This window comes from Anticarsia gemmatalis, chromosome 9, assembly GCF_050436995.1.
Source record: "Anticarsia gemmatalis isolate Benzon Research Colony breed Stoneville strain chromosome 9, ilAntGemm2 primary, whole genome shotgun sequence".
In the NCBI taxonomy this organism is placed as follows: Eukaryota; Metazoa; Arthropoda; class Insecta; order Lepidoptera; family Erebidae; genus Anticarsia; species Anticarsia gemmatalis.
Window position 1 is genome coordinate 8,855,339 of NC_134753.1, and position 16,966 is coordinate 8,872,304.

The 16,966-nt window shown below is 33.8% G+C and overlaps 1 protein-coding gene across 2 annotated transcripts in view; it reads right to left on the reverse strand.

Annotated features, from left to right (window-relative positions):
- Positions 1–1,283: 1,283 nt before the first annotated feature.
- The window catches only part of LOC142975551 (pyrokinin-1 receptor-like), a 55,442-nt gene continuing 39,759 nt past the window's right edge, over positions 1,284–16,966 (reverse strand). The window contains exons 5-6 of one of the 2 annotated variants that reach the window (XM_076118475.1): positions 9,497–9,676; positions 1,284–3,430 (exon numbers count right to left, since the gene is read on the reverse strand). In XM_076118475.1, the coding sequence (XP_075974590.1) occupies positions 3,209–3,430; positions 9,497–9,676 (402 nt within the window). In that variant the 3' untranslated portion in view covers positions 1,284–3,208. Of the gene's footprint in view, positions 3,431–9,491; positions 9,677–16,966 lie in introns of both variants that reach the window. The other variant, XM_076118476.1, reaches the window with a different exon arrangement.

A 16,966-nucleotide genomic window follows, 5' to 3' on the forward strand; every position in this document is an offset into this window, starting at 1 on the left:
AGACATTTTACTGATAGTTAAACATTTCGCCTTGTGCCTACCAATACAATTTTACACTCAGTTTGTATATGTAATCCACATTAGTCCTACATTAAACATCATATGGATTATTTTATTTTCCACGCCAGTTGGCACAAACTACAGAACGCCACGCACCACAAACTAAGAACCTGTTTCCTTCGCAACATCCGCTTTTTATCCTGCCGGTCTGCCAAAGTTCGATATTTTGCCATATCAGTGAACGCGTAACAGTGAACTTTCATATTAGTAATATTGATGTAGATTTAGACTTTCATATCTTCATGATATCATCATTTAAGGGGAAATTATTTTATAAAAACAATTTGATTATAATACTTTTGATCTCGTCCTACAAAAAGGGTACATGAACTTAAAAGCACTTTAGATAATCTCTCCCAATTTGGGCCAAGTTACTTACCTCTGGATGTTGTGTTGTATATTTGGAATTAAGTACATACACACGGATTACTTCATTAATGTGAAGAAAGGTCTTCTTATTTAATACAGGCAGATAATATGTTAGTTACAGCATTTTCTCTTAGAAGGTCGACGTAACTTTTTAAAGATGAACTGCTGCAATTACTCAACTTTAGTTTACGATTTCAATGCCAATTTTTCCAAAGATTTCCTCTTTCCCAAACGTTTCATTGAAAGCCATCCAGGTGGTATACTATTTTTATATCTAGACAGTTATTTGTGTGTATTTGCGTGTTCTCTGTGCCACAAAACAAAAGCAGGTTTGCAGATCCGTAGGTAATATAAGTCGCAAAGAATAATGATAATACTCTTTGTTTAAAGAAAAATTAAAGAGTTTACGTTTGTTTTCTTCGCACCCAGGTTCGTTCTTTATTTTTCTAACAACGCACGCAGTGTTCGGCAATCAACTATGCGTAAAAAATAAACTTTGTTAGCGTTGGTCATGGCCCAATGTACATACATATGTGTTGGATTCATTAGTGGCTCGTAAAGCCGACACGAATTCACAGAACACGCGATTTCTAAAGCAGTTGTACTTAGAACATAACAAATTAAGGAAATAAACAAGCTTGCCACCGGTTGTGAGAACATTAAAGTTATGATAAAATTACCTTAAGTTCTATGTTTTATGGCTAATCTAGACAAAAAATGTTACAAATATATTATGTTAGCAAAAAGGAGGCCGGTTCAACTCGTCCGGTAAGATTATGGTTGATTATCAGAAAAGATAATCAATACCTATTTTTTGTGAGAGTAAAATAAAAAATCCGGCGTTACGTCTCGAGAATTTCATTTTTTATTCATTGACATTACAATAATCAAAATAGATCACTCATTATTATATAGTACAACAACTTTTATCTATACTTTACGTTAACAGTGATATTTATTACACAGATTTAAGTTGACACAGGCAATTTTCATTTTAAGTCTACGAAAGAAAACTCAGGTACCTAATTAACTAAGGATGGCAAATTACTTTACGGAAGCAAAATTAAAAAAATATATTTAAGAGATTCGTTTCAAACATCACAGTTGATAAAAACATCGCTGCAACATTGATTCTGTAGTGCGATTACGAACTTTCAACACAGTCGTATCACAAGTATTATGAAGTATTTTAGATTACAAGAAAAAATGCTTATAAGTGATTTTTTTAAATATAAAAGTTGTCATAGCGATGGAAAGTGATTCGTAATCGCACCTCTGAGTATAATAAAATTCTGACAAACTCCTTATACACTACGATGTCTACCTACTAAACACACAGCCAAAAGCCCGCTATACTCTATATTAGATTTACGACGTTATATAATTCAGATGTCGACAAAAATATGTTCCAATATAGCAACTCAACATAAACCACGTCATAAAATTGACGAACAGATAATATACACTTCACTATCTATGCTCCAAATCACACGTTTTATGTTCCAAATACTTACATCTATTATATTACAGTCTGTTTTGATTACGAATTATTATTTTAACATTAAATGGAGATTTAATTACTTCAATAAAAGTCAAACGTGAACAGTAAGTAATTCACAATTGTAACATATAAATGTGTCGTGCAGTCGGATTCGTATACTCACAGACAAAAATACTTTAGATTTAACAAAAATGAACTTAAGTTGCCCGATACAGTCTAATTTAATATGGACATTGGGTACGATAATATTGTACGTCGTTCAATAATACAATTCTGGGTAGAGAGTCACACAATGATGTACACAAATCAGGCAAATCCCGGCCTGTCGTCGGCACTTACACATGAACAAAGTTTGGCGGGGCATATCCTTGATACGGTTTGGTGATATATAAGCCGACCCTTACAACTTTAGGCGGGAAACAACGACACATTTAACATTAGGAATTCTTACTTTTACGGACTTTACACATAATTTATAGAATACTTCGTTCGTGCTAATGCGTCAGCCTTCGTATCACATCCAAATCAATTCACACATTTCACTTAAACACACATTTCTTTAATTAATTGTGCTTAGCACATACTTTTTTGAACCACCGTCGTCAATATTATCAGTAGAGTATTATCAACCATCAAAGTTACCATCAAATTCAGAAAGTACTTAATTTTTTTCAAGTTCATATAACAATACTCGTTCATATTCATACGTACCTATTCAAGTCAATTCTCAATTTTTTACTATAAAGGATTTCAGGTGCTAAGCAATGTTCGACCTTTCGGTTACATAATACAGATTTATTAGGGAACTAGAGTTGAAAGTGTCAAGCTAGTGTAATTAATAGATTCTACAATGAATAATGGCTAGTGCGTGCCAAAGATTACAGCTTTATGACACTCCAGTAGGCAAGTCTCGGGGATTACTCTGCTACATCCATAGGTCCCTTAATATGTTCACATACCCATAACTAATCCATTACGGTAGCTCCATCCGTCATACATTTTCGTGGTCAACTTTTACAATATTTTACCACCATGTTCCTTCCGCTCCATCAGCACTTAGGACTTCAATAGACATTAAAGTGCACATATAACATTGTGAATCTTAACAAAGCCATAACTAACAATGGACAACAATGCTTACTTATGTATGTACAATTTGAATGTCACTTACAAACTTTATAAAATACATCACACTATTAGGCCGTCGACCACCGTCACTAGTAGTTTGAGCTCACGGAGGAGCTGTCGCGTCGTCACTGTCGGTTACACAGACGTGTCTCAGGTGAGTCCACCTATATTACAGTTCACGTGGTACATGTAGGTGGCCAGCTCTTCGCCGGTAAGTTCATCGTCAACTTCGCGTAGGCTGGAGTTGGAGATGCTGCGAGGGGACTCGACAGAGTCGGAGGGCTCGTTGATGCGAAGTCGCCACGCACGGCTCCAGTGGCCGTTACCACTGGGCGATTCATTGACTGTCGGTAGATCTCGCCCGTTGTAGCACTGCGCACAAAAATGTTACATTACTAACACTATAATACATTAACGTGGAAACTGTCACATAATTTATGACTTTATGTTTAACAACATCACAAAATAGTATTATAATTGTTTTATTTCACATCATAAAACAGTCGTGTCATAACTCTACTGACATATAAAAAACATCGTAGACACCGCTCTTCTATCATTGAACAAAAAATAATGTGATGCTCGTTAAATCTACGTCATACATAGACTAGAAAACAAGAGATACATTCAAAGTACAGCAGTGATTTATATCTTAGGTCCACTGAATTATACTAAAAATATGATATTTAACGCGTTCAAAAGTTGGAATGAATCCTGAAGACTCCAGAAAGTATGTGAGTGTGTGTAGACATGCGGTTGTTTTCATTCTAGTTTTCCTAATTTATACAATCAAAACAAAGCTTTAGAACAAATATCGATGCCTGAAATTAATTATGGGTTAGTTTTCTTAAACGGAACAGGCATCTGTAAATTGGTGTACTCCTTTCCTGATATTTCCCTGCAGTTATATTTAGGAGGCTATAAATGTAAATGCGAACATGACATTAATACTATGACACCTTCTGTTTAATACGATTGCTCACATTTCACATGATATTTTCATGATCATCAAGAGTGAACCCTTCCACCCTTTAGCGTACAAATTGCCCTTGACAGAGAAACCTTTACCCAAAGTCATTAGCAGATTGTAACATTACGAATGACAAAAAGAGGATTTATCTTTATGTTAGTGGTAAACGGAACGGTCACTAAAGGGCGGATACACCGCAGCCACAATAATAATTATTTAGATGTAATTATCTTAACCTTCGAATAATCATTTCCACTAATTTATGACTTCAAATTAAAATTACTTGAACATATTAAAGTTTTATCTTAGAGTTAATATTTCACACCATGGTGATAGAATCAAAATACAGAAATAAACATAAAATCACTTTATTTCTAAGTAAAATACGAGCAATAGCAAAGTCGAGGTTGTTTATGTTCTTTTTTTTTATTATACTACATATTCAAAGAGAAATACAGAAAATAATATAAAGAACGTCCTAGGCTTTTTCACGGCCTACTGAAAAAAAGAGTAGTGAGAAATATATTTTTTGGCCGTGGTATATTCAAATATTCTTTTATAATTTCATATGTATAGATACAACAATGTAGTCTTAATTGGACTCATGATCCAATTAAGCGCTGAAATAAAAATAACTATTAACCAAATTGTCTTTACTTATTTTATTGCTGTTATTAAATCTATAGCCTATTTAGTCAGGAAGACGGCACTTTTATGCAATGCCAACATTAAAAACAGCTTGAATCAGCTTAAAATATATATACTTGTTCATATGGATAGTGACTGTTTGAATTGGGAAACAAGGGTTAAGGGACAGTGGCAAACTTCCGATAAGTGCCTAACTAAGCAAATAGAGTGTTTGCTATTGTTCAAGCAAACAGGCAAACTTACCAGTATCTTTGTTAGTAGATGAGTGCGTTACTGCAAAATGTAGAGGTAGAGGAGCTCAGACACTATGTCAAACTTTTTGCCGACTAACGCTTACCCATGTCAATGTGACTCTTGCCTAATGTTATGCACTTATAAATTCATGAGCACGTTAGGTTCAATCCGACTCCGTCACATCAGAAAGAAGTATAGCTTTTATAAGACAATCTTCATGTTTGAAGCCAGAAAAATGCTGAAGGGGAGTTCCCTACAGCATTTTTTCTGTGTTCGAATAAAAATGTGTTCAATAATATTAATAGTCACATAATAATAAGTCTCTTTTTTTGGAAAACAAAATATTGTTAATTATATTTTGAATTTAACAAATTATCGGAAAGTTCAGTTTTTCGTGGTTTTCTGTTAATTTATTCCCTCAAGAACAATACAATTTAGTCGCTAACGTTCTAAGTTTGCGTTTGTAGATGAGTTATGTTCGACAAAACGAAAATCTGAGCGGTTTCGAAAATATATAGGCTTGTTAACGGCCTGCCATAAGCAATCCGTGCTGGGTTATATTTCATAGGGAGCCTTAATAATTCAGACCCCGTATTACCATATTAGCACCAAGAATATGAAGAAATTGACATTAAAATATTATTTAGAGGCATTCGCTTCGGCGCCCTAAAAAGGTTCTCGAAGATTCCTTGATAATATAAAAGCAATAAAATGAACAGTAATCCGGTCAAGGGCGATCCGCCGTCATCCGCCCTAATGCGAGCTTTTTAAACACAAACCAATAAACTGGCGACGTCTTACATTAGACACATGGTCGCAATAAACCCTTTTGCCCTTCACCTACGCGTAGATATAAATAGATTTTGTGAGAAGAATAAAATAATAAAAATTCCATTAGTTACCAACAGAAGAGGGCAAGCAAAAACATTTAGGAAATCACATACTGTATACTATTCAAACGAGAGTTTTTGTTTACCTACATTTACATCGATAACTAACTGTTAAAAAATTTACTTGATTATATATGACTTGTTTCTTCCGGCGAGTTATCCCCTGTGTAAAGTTTCTTCTGATTAAAAAATATTCCGGGTTATTAACTATTTGCGTAGTAATTTTCTTCAAAATTCGATCAATAACTTCTACTACTAACAACATGCATGATCACAAACGTCCATGTTTATACTAGTAGGATGATTAATGTTTTGTCTAACTCCAAAACCGTGAAGAATAACTTAGACCACAAGTTTTTAAAATTTGACCTAAATGAATAAATGATATATATGGACCGAGATCAAAGTTTGAGGTCAAAAGTTAAAGCTAAGGTTATGTGACTATTAACAAATTAACCAACGACTAATTCACTATGGGAAATCTAATTTTTACCTATTGTATATGATTTTCCAAAGTCTTATTTCCTATAGGTCTATGTTCTATTTTTGCTTGTGTATTCGTGATATATATGGAAACTTCTAGGTCAACGACCGACGAGGTAGACGTCATGTGTCAAGGAAATTTTAAGGTTTTATATTGAGTGGAAAACATTGTAGCGGGGGAGTGGTCGAACATATTTTTTACCTTTTTTCCGACTGGGTCCCATTATGATACGACGTGAAAAGTACGACATAGGACATCGAAGATATTTATGAAATGATTACTGGAATTTCTGCGTAAAAAATCAAAGTGACCTTTACAGTTTCGAGTCTTCAATTTAATAAGAACTAGGTACTTTAAGGAAAAAACAATGCAAACATTCTTAAAGACTTGTAAAGGGTATTACTAAAACTAGTCATTCAGGATTTATTCTTGTCCGAAATTAAATTATTATACATGGACTTCTTTAAACGTACTGCGCTTTTTATGATTATTATTTAAACCCGTTTTTTACCAATAAATAAATTATTTGTTTTTTTCTTTCAAATTGCAATTAACATGTAACCAAGCGACTTAACTCCGAATCAACTCGTACAAAGTTTAACCCGACTTAAGAGTATATAACACTAAGTATCTATTTACCTACAAGTTAGTTTACTTGTGCCAGTTTGTAGAGCAATAGTAATAATATTGTTAGGAGATGTCAGATCACATTAAATGTAATTGACGCACGTTTGGTAGCAATATTAACCTGCCGTCATGAAAGGTATCATGATCATTAGATTATGTTAACCTCGATTCTCTAAAATGTCTAAAATGTTTCCTACGACACCCGTCAGAGGCGCTGATCAGATTTTCATACAAAATTTCTCGATGACAGTTCGGTTGTCGGTAGTCGATAGTAGTAGAGAATCGAGGCACTGTAGTGGTTGCGAGATGAACGCTATAGCAACGTTATCTGTCATTGCTTAGTAAAATTATTCTCGCATACATTGCAGTAATAGTTAAAATATGAAACAACTTTTTTCTAGACACTGAACTCAATAGTGATAGAAGTCGCCGGACACCGACTTATAACATATCCTGCAGTTATGATTAACATAAAAAAATAATTTGACATATGTTGTTACGACACTTTATGCGTAACACACTATAATTAAATGTGCCCCTCAAGATATATTGCAAATAGCTATTTATATAATATCTGGTTACTTTTAGCAGTTAGTTACTAGCAGCATTAATTAGCAGTTAACATAAACTCTAGCTATTAACCCCCGGTTTCTGAGATACATTTAGCGATAGTTTATCTATTCAATAGCGTTTTTTTATATTAGTATAAACGCTATTGAAAAGATAGAATGTACTCAGTAACCGGGCAAAAACAATATGATATAATATAAGTACTTAAAAACCTAATTTATTCAGAAGCAATATAATTTCGAACACACAAATAATTTTATATTATAACGTCTATATTCCACTGCTAACAGTTTAGAATATGCTCTAACTCATATATTTATTCACTAAGCAACAGTCTTTGAACTAAATACATTATTGGCTTGAGAACTGTAATTATTAATGACGCTATATGCTATGCATGTATTTGTGGCTAAATCGTACGTAATATCAATAAATCTAGTGCTGTGGTAATGAAACTTTATTATTAATATTTGTTCGTCGGAACCAATATTTTGTCGCTTTGGATTTCAGTCAACACAGCAAGCATACTTTTCGTGCTGTGCCACTGAATGAGCTGCCGAATGCAAGCTTTTTTAAAGGCTTTTTATTTTTAATCCAGATTTTGATGGTGTGTGTTGGACTAGCGGTGTTAGGAAATAAATATTTTGTGATGCGATCGAGTAAGACTAACAGCTGAAGATGTTATCTGCTGTCTAAGCTACACTTTCTTAACAACTTAGTGAATTTATGTAAGTGGATATTTGCTCCAAATGTAATACGCGTATGGATAGTAGAGGTATAAAAAATGTAGAGTTTCGAACGTCGGTCATCCATTGCTTTATTTTAGTTCTATTTTTATTTATTAATTTATTACTCTATAGGTACTTTATACCTCACCACATTGTAGATGGCCAGGCTCTCTACTAAGTTGGTGGACATAAGGTAGTTCATAGTAGAGCACATTTACGCTAAAATTGTAACACAAGTAGTTATTCACAAACTCATTTGCATTTACCTATGTGTAACCGTAATTGTCACATGAATACTGAGCAGTGAGCTAGTATGTTTAAATGTTTCAAATTAAAATGTGACATTGGAGCTTGACCCTTGAATTGGACTTGTTTTACTAGTAGTGGGTTTACGAAACCGGTACGGTGCTTAAACTCATAATTGTAACACAAAAACTTAATAAATCATTGATAAAAATCTATATTTTTAAACATAAAAATATTTCGCTATTTCGCATTTATGGAAAACATTGACATTTATACACGAAACATTTCAATCTATCTAACAATTCAAATTAGAGCGCAAAATACTGTGCATTTCTACATAAATAGAAAGAATTGAAATAAACCGAAGGATCAATGCACTATATCATATATTATTATATTGGTTTTTATGTAGGTATCTACCAAATAGAGAAATATCAATGTCAATATCGGCAAACATTCGACAGCTTGCAACATGCAGGTGTTTCCGTATAGGTAATATATTTTGTATGTTGAAGTTATTTGACTTCACGGCACTAGAGCGCGATCCTTTTACCAATTTGCGAGTACAAAGACCCCTTTACAAGGACGGTGCCATTCGTTCCAATTTCGATTAAAATAAAATCGGAATTTGGAACCAGTTTTCATTCTATCTCAAAACCCCATAATCCGATGAAACTCGGTGTATTTAAAAATACCTACCGATAATGCAAATAGATTAATGTTTGTTTTATAGGTAATAAATGTATTATTATTTGTCTCATAGTTACAATCTCACTACACATGATTAAACAAAACTTTGAATCAATGTCAGAAGCAGGGTCGTGAATGTCATAACATTCTTTTTGCATCCAGTATGCAAAATTAGAAATTCATAATTATGTAATAAAAATCATAAATTCATAACAAATACACATTGATATTCTGCACTTGCGATCGGACGTAATCTTTTATCTATGTCTAAGAGCTAACAATAAGTTAGTGAAGCGTTAGTTACCGCCGCCCATTGTTCCCTTTTAGTATTTGATGTGGTTCTGACCTCACCTGCGCTCTCGGCGGCGCGTCGTACAGCTGGGTCGTGGCGGTGGAGAGACGGCGCAGGCGGCGCGAGCGAGCACGCTCAGCAGCACCCACCCCGGCACGCTGACGCTGAGAAGCTAGCAGCGCGCTGTACGTGCGACCCATGCGAGGACCGCCACCTCCGCACCACGTGGCTAACGTCATCTGCAAACAAACGACTCATCAAATCAAGAATAATACGGAAGGTCGGCTACCTAATACGATTCTTAACCGAATTTACGCCATTAAGAATTGTTTTATCATTGAGAAATTAGCATCTTTCAAGCCTGTGACGCAAACGATCTGAGGTTAAAAGCTACTTGCGTATTTTGTTTAAATACCACTTCCTGTGCAAAATAACTTCAAAAGTTAAATTATGATGCATGAATAGATAAAATTTCGATAGCTGATGTTGGTAATGAAATTAAGTAGCAAAAGTTTATATTCATTGGTTTAATCTCTAAATGATAAGTCCAAGATCAATACAGCAATTTATGAATTAACTCAAATATTAATAGATTGAATTGAAGACTAGTGAAGAATTGTGGCGAGTTTGATTATATCGCGGTTGTTAACTAGTTTTGATACTGGCATGAATACATAATAAATACGCATTCCTAAAAAACAATCTAATTCCAGTTGTTCGAATATTAGATGAATATTTTTCTCAGTGGTCTGTCGAGTAACAAGTCTATAGTCATAACTTCCGACATCACGTTACTTGAACGCGTACCCTTTCCAGTGGTTAATGTAAACAAACATGTAATCAACATAAACACGAAAATAAACGGGTGCTTAATTTGCTTCTGAAGCAAACATATTAAGTACGATCACGGTAATAATAACATATTAAATTAAGAGAAATCATGTTTAGATTGGAATAAACTTTGACCTACTTTGTTGTCATGGGAATCGGTCCTTATTGGAAATCAAAGGAAATTTTCTTACACTCCTTGTGAGTGGTGCTGTCCCTTTCTAACATGTTTAAGAGAAAAAGACATCGGAACTAACCAAATAAATGTTTAGTCCCGGATGTTAATGGGCAGTCGAAAGTTACTACAAAACATTTACATAAAATATTGTTGGGATTTATATGCGACCTTTGACCGCGAGACGCCACCAGAAACCTATTACAACGCCCACATTTTCAAGCCACGGAATCTGGAGAATTCAATTTATTTTAGACAAAAAATGACAATGTAATTAATAACCAACAGAATTTTGAATACTCGTTTTACTTTTTTGTAATCAAAATGACGATAACGGTAACATCTGACAAAGGAAGCAACATTATGGTATCTATACTAATATATCTATACTAATATAATAAAGCTGAAGAGTTTGTTTGTTTGTTTGATTGATTGATTGTTTGTTTGTTTGATTGATTGATTGTTTGTTTGTTTGTTTGTTTGTTTGAACGCGCTAATCTCAGGAACTACTGGTCCGATTTGGAAAATTCTTTCAGTGTTAGATAGCCCATTTACCGAGAAAGGCTATAGGCTATATAACATCACGCCACGGTCATTAGGAGCGGAGAAGCAACGAAAAATGTTACAAAAACGGGGAAAAATTTGACCCATTCTCTTAGGTGACGCAAGCGAAGTTGCGCGGGTCAGCTAGTAAATGATATGACCCATCGTATAATATTAACATCCGTTTACACGTACGCTGTAAGTCAAGCAGTATCATTACTATGCTTTTTTATCAATATCACCATTAACTAGGAAGCGAATCTATACTAATATTATAAAGCTGAAGAGTTTGTTTGTTTGTTTGTTTGTTTGTTTGTTTGTTTGTTTGAACGCGCTAATCTATACTAATATTATAAAGCTGAAGAGTTTGTTTGTTTGTTTGTTTGTTTGTTTGTTTGTTTGTTTGTTTGAACGCGCTAATCTCAGAAACTACTGGTCCGATTTGAAAAACTCTTTCAGTGTTAGATAGCCCATTTATCGAGGAAGGTTATAGGCTATATATCATCACGCTACAACCAGTAGGAGCAGAGTACCAGTAAAAAATGTTACAAAAACGGGGGAAAATTTGACCCATTCTCTCTTAAGTGGCGCAAGCGAAGTTGCGCGGGTCAGCTAGTCACAGATAAAGTTCACTTCTGTTTGAATTTATATTAATAAATTGTTATATTTTAACAAATATCGTATTTGATCATTATCCGTTTATACGGTATCAAGTAGTTTGTTGTGTTTTGGTGTGATTTTTTTTTATAAATTCATCACCTTGCAATAGACGAGATTTCATTTTTTACGATAATCTCTTTAGTGTTCTTATCATTATAACTTAATACATATGCTTTGATATAGAATTTGAATATTTTTATATTGTGTACGTGTTGAGCAGTTCCATAACCCTAGGCATAATACATTTTGAGCAGCCTTGCTTTCATTGCGTTTTCTTTGTGAGGGAAATGTGGATTATGTCACGCGAAGAGATAAATAAGATATCCCTCAGTTCATTTTATTGTGAGAATAACTCAAATTCTCTATTGACAAGCGTCAACGATGTCGCCAAAACACATCTTGTAACTCAATTTAGAAGCCTCCGTTGACAACTTTGTCAAAACTTGAGATATAAGGCTGGAAAACAAGAACAACCACGTGTTTATACCTCAGGAACAGTGTTTCACAATCCCATTTACATCGTTTGATTGTCAACGATTATGATAAAGTAGTCCTTCAGTATTAATGCCAACAATTTAGTTACTACTGTAAAACTCATGTGTGAGATCTGCAAATAGAACTTAAAGAAGCTTTGAAACACAAAAATATTTATACGTGGCACACGATACTATCAAACATACTTCTATGTACATTTTTACGACGCGTGAATCAGTTCTACCATCCGGATTGTAAGAAAATTGAGAAGATAACGAAGTAATGACTACCCGTAAATTCTTGCACAGTTAGAATTTCAACATACAGATATAGAGCTATAATAGTTTGAAGTCAACGTCACAAAATAACATTTTGGATCATTTAATAATCCTAATCTTTCTTATGATATCATTACCTGTTGCTCTGCTTTTTTTATACTAAACGGATTCGATGAATTTATTATGATATACACGCCGACGAGTATTTTGATTAATACGCCAAAAAAATAATAGGTACTCATCGATCAAATGGCTTGGCAAACTTGAAATCATAAATATATTTTTATTGAGTGTAACATGTTTTTGCAGCTATAAAAGATATAATTACCTTTATAGGGTAATTATATTACTACGTTATAGTGACGTGAAGCCACGTTTGGAACTCAAATGTAACGTCATATGAATCGTTACCAAAAACCCAATAACAAAGTCAGTTATCCTGCTTACAATAACTTATAATAACATTGTTGGTAGAGTTAGTTTCAGCAGCTACGCTAGGAAGCATCTCGAATTTGTCGTCTTCTTTATGAAACCTAAAACGGTTCAGAGTAACTTAGATTATAAAATTTTACAGTCTTTTTGATCATTCCCTAGACAACTTTTCCAGTTTTGTCTGTGTAAATTCAATAACGGACGTAGAAAAGTATATTCTGCTATAACAGTTCTGTAGGAAATCTTCACAAAATAATGATTATATTACTCTACTTCTCGGCGTCTGCCTCAACATTATTATATATAACAGTAATTTTAGATGCCCGTTAAGCTACATTAGAACTATAGTAAACTATAAATACAGATTTAAGACCAAACTTCTTTGCATCACAGAGAATGCTAAATTACAACAAGGGTTTTGATTGTCTCACAGGATAATGCAAACTCTCAATAGAATACACAATCAGATATGCTGTCACAATTTTTACATATGTTATATATTCTACTTAAATGACGAAATCATTTCTATTTCTTTTACATGTCGAGTTTGAAAATTACAGATATTATCGATTTTAAACTCTCGCGACTTGTACATATGTTATTATAATGTAACGGGTCTTAAACGCGATTGAAAATTAAAGGTTAGAATACCTCATTTAGTACATATCATAATTACAGATAGTAGTGTAAGGTGTAAGTTTTGCCAAAATATGCACCGATTTATACGAATAGTAGTCCATTTATCTTAATTAACCCTCATTGACTGCAGAACAAGGGCCACTGGGACATCTCTAAGAGGAAAAATCGGAAAAGATTTTATCCCACACAAGGAAACTTAGTTTAAATACATTGGCCTCAGTAGATAAATGTGTACTGCAGTCTGCGACTTACCTACATTCCTATTTCCTAGTTCCTGTAAAGTCTATACAGTCGGAGGGATCTCTATAAACAGTACTAACACCTCTAAAGCCTTAGTATAACAAGTTATTTACAAGTAGAGCGAACTAAAGTGCTGTTCTATTATGAAATTTGATGTAGAAGAGTAAATATGTGTAAAGTTTTGATCAAAGCTATTTGTATACCTTTGAAATAAGATTATTATTGTCTGGAAAATAAGTGACGTTAAAATATAAATTCATTTTACGAATTGAAGCACCACATCAAGAGGTCATCAATCTATTTATAGCAACTTAATTATGTATTTCTACGAAAAGCTACCATCCACAAGTGTAAGATCACAGAGCAAATGACGGACAGTAAAATTTCTGAAGATCATTGAACACTGAACAAATTCTTATCAAGCAGTACCAAACTCAGTTATTAACGAATTAATCAACATTGATCGTAGGAATTCGAGACCATGATTGTTTTTATTACGCGCTCTTTATTTATTATAAATTGTATCTTCGTTAATTTATTATCTTCGGCATGAAATAATAGCTAATAACAGACTAAAAAGTATAAGGCAAGAAGTATCGGCATTAAAGACATTTTTACGACACCGTTAAATTAAAAGTCAAGGATTAGAGGTGATTTTTCATTCCCGTAGCAATTCTACGCAGATGAACGTTTAATCCGTTTGTAACCAACCCCGGAAGCCATTAAGCCGCTTACGAAAGCACAAAACAGGGCCTGGCCTATTCGTACATTATAAAATAAAACCATTCACGATTTAATCCCACATTCCGCTAACACATAAATGCCAATCATGTTATTTCGTCGACTAATAACTATGTATTGACAGACAGATCAATTTCTTGCAACATTTGCGCTACGAAGCGTCCGTTTTCGACGACTTTATTTGAATTCAATCAATTTAAGATTTCCGCAATAAGTGTCTTAAATGGCACATTACAATTTATTTATAACAACGCAAATAATGACAGCTACTGAATATACGATATTTTTATAAAGTGCTATACACATTTCTTTTATACTGGAAGACTGTATAACAAGATCAATGATGTATCTTATGGTATATGGACTTATTCGATTGTGTATAAAGCTTGTGTTGAAAGTCTTTTCCGAAAAGCCATTCAAATAATACATTCATATGTTACCATGAATAAATATAGATGTTGTTCCAACATTTCACGGAAGACGTTTTTAACAAAATGGTTTTAGTTACAAATAAAACGCGTATTCTACTCGAATTTAATTTTAGCACACTCGTCCCGGTAAGAAAACATGGAGTTTATTGCTGAGTTTTTAGTGTGTAGTCAAATGATACTGTTTATAACTAACTAGCTGACCCGCGCAACTTCGCTTGCTTCACTTAAGAGAGAATGGGTCAAAATTTTCCCCGTTTTTGTAACATTTTTTATTGCTTCTCTGCTCCTATTGGTCGTAGCGTAATGATATATAGCTTATAGCCTTCCTCGATAAATGGACTATCTAATACTGAAATAATTTTTCAAATCGGACCAGTAGTTCCTGAGATTAGCGCGTTCAAACAAACAAACAATCAAACAAACAAACTCTTCAGCTTTATAATATTAGTATAGATAGTATAGATGTAAGATCACCGTGTGAATATACCATGAGTATTTCTAAGATCTAGTGAAGCGTAATTGCGTGTCGTGTTTATAGTAATAATATTGTTTACTTGCCCCACTTCGACCAAAGTTAGAGCATTAATTTAGTTTGAAATTCTTACGACTGTTAAGTGACCCGGACGAGGAAAAAACAATTCTAAAAACTAATAAAAACAAATGAGGTGTCGGTAGGCTTATGTATCTTGTTTTTTCTATTGTTTTCAGCACTTATAGCGGTGAAAAACGTCTACTACAACTATTGGTCTACTACAAAATGTATTTTACTGACATCAATTATAAACTTAAAAAAAAAAACGTAGTGCTAAACTAAAAAGTAACAGAATTGGTAAACGAAATGATATCAAAAGCAGACTTGTGTACAGAGTAGTAGTAAGGCCAATCTATTATCCTTCACTTAGCGAGAAGGGACAGATTCAAGGGCGCATATATCACTTTCAGATCTTATATGACAAAAGCCTATACGACTTCTTGTTGTAAGAACAAAACCCCCAGTTTCTGTCGACATAAAAAAGTTATGTTCCCGGTTCATGTCTTATAATTAACAAATATGTTTGAATTAAAAGACTGTTTACTTTCAGTAACTTTGTAGACACATATCACTGCCTAAATACTTACTCAAAACATAATTTACGGTATAATTACACTAGGTATTACAAATTTCACCACTAATGGAAAGTACATAATCAAAATTTACATAATTACAATATCAACAAGTACAGTTTATTTGTGGTTAAAATGGTGGTTGTTAGGGCTTTATCGTGCCACAAGGAGAGGAATATAGTTCGTCAATCCGGGTTTTAATACAGACTTTATGTGAATCTTACATATCCAGGGAGTCTAATGTATGAACAAATTACTTGAACCCTCAGATAAAGCTCCTAAAATTTCTCCAACGAATTGGTTCACTAATGGTTATTAGGACTGTTTATACAGGGTTTCGTATACAACGTTATAATCTGTACATTCAGGGCGCTGAATGGAAAATTAATAAATTACCTTGACATCATGAACAAAACTAAATTAATTAGTGACATAAGCTGAGACAGAAACTGGCACTTCTTGCTAGTTTAACTGAGCACTACTGAGCAGTTTTTGATTTACGTCGCTATTCTAAACATTTCTATCTCGTAACCCAGTGGTCTGCGTGAGTTTGTCATTTCTGCTCCGAGTGACGTCTGACGTTGACTAATATCTGTTTCACGTGGAGGCGGTCGCCCGAAACCGGCTAGTTTGATTAACAGTTAACTAATTATAATTTTAACAAGGCGCCCCGTCGAACTACACAGAAAATGTACTTTTTTATTATTAGTGTTCTGCGAGGAATATCATATGTTTTCTATAAAGTCTTTTACTTTATAAGTTATGTTTTCGTTACGTAGGTTGAAATAAGGAATACTATAAAATACATCTTAATCTCAGTCTCAGTAATTTTAGAGTTAAAGGCAATCAGTCATTTGAATAAAGAGTAAATATTTGTTGTACTTAGCAAACATTCAATTCATTTTGCTACTAAGTAACTCAAAAATAATAGGACGATTGATACGAAATAGCCGTGAGCCGTCTCAAATCCAAACAGCTGGTAGC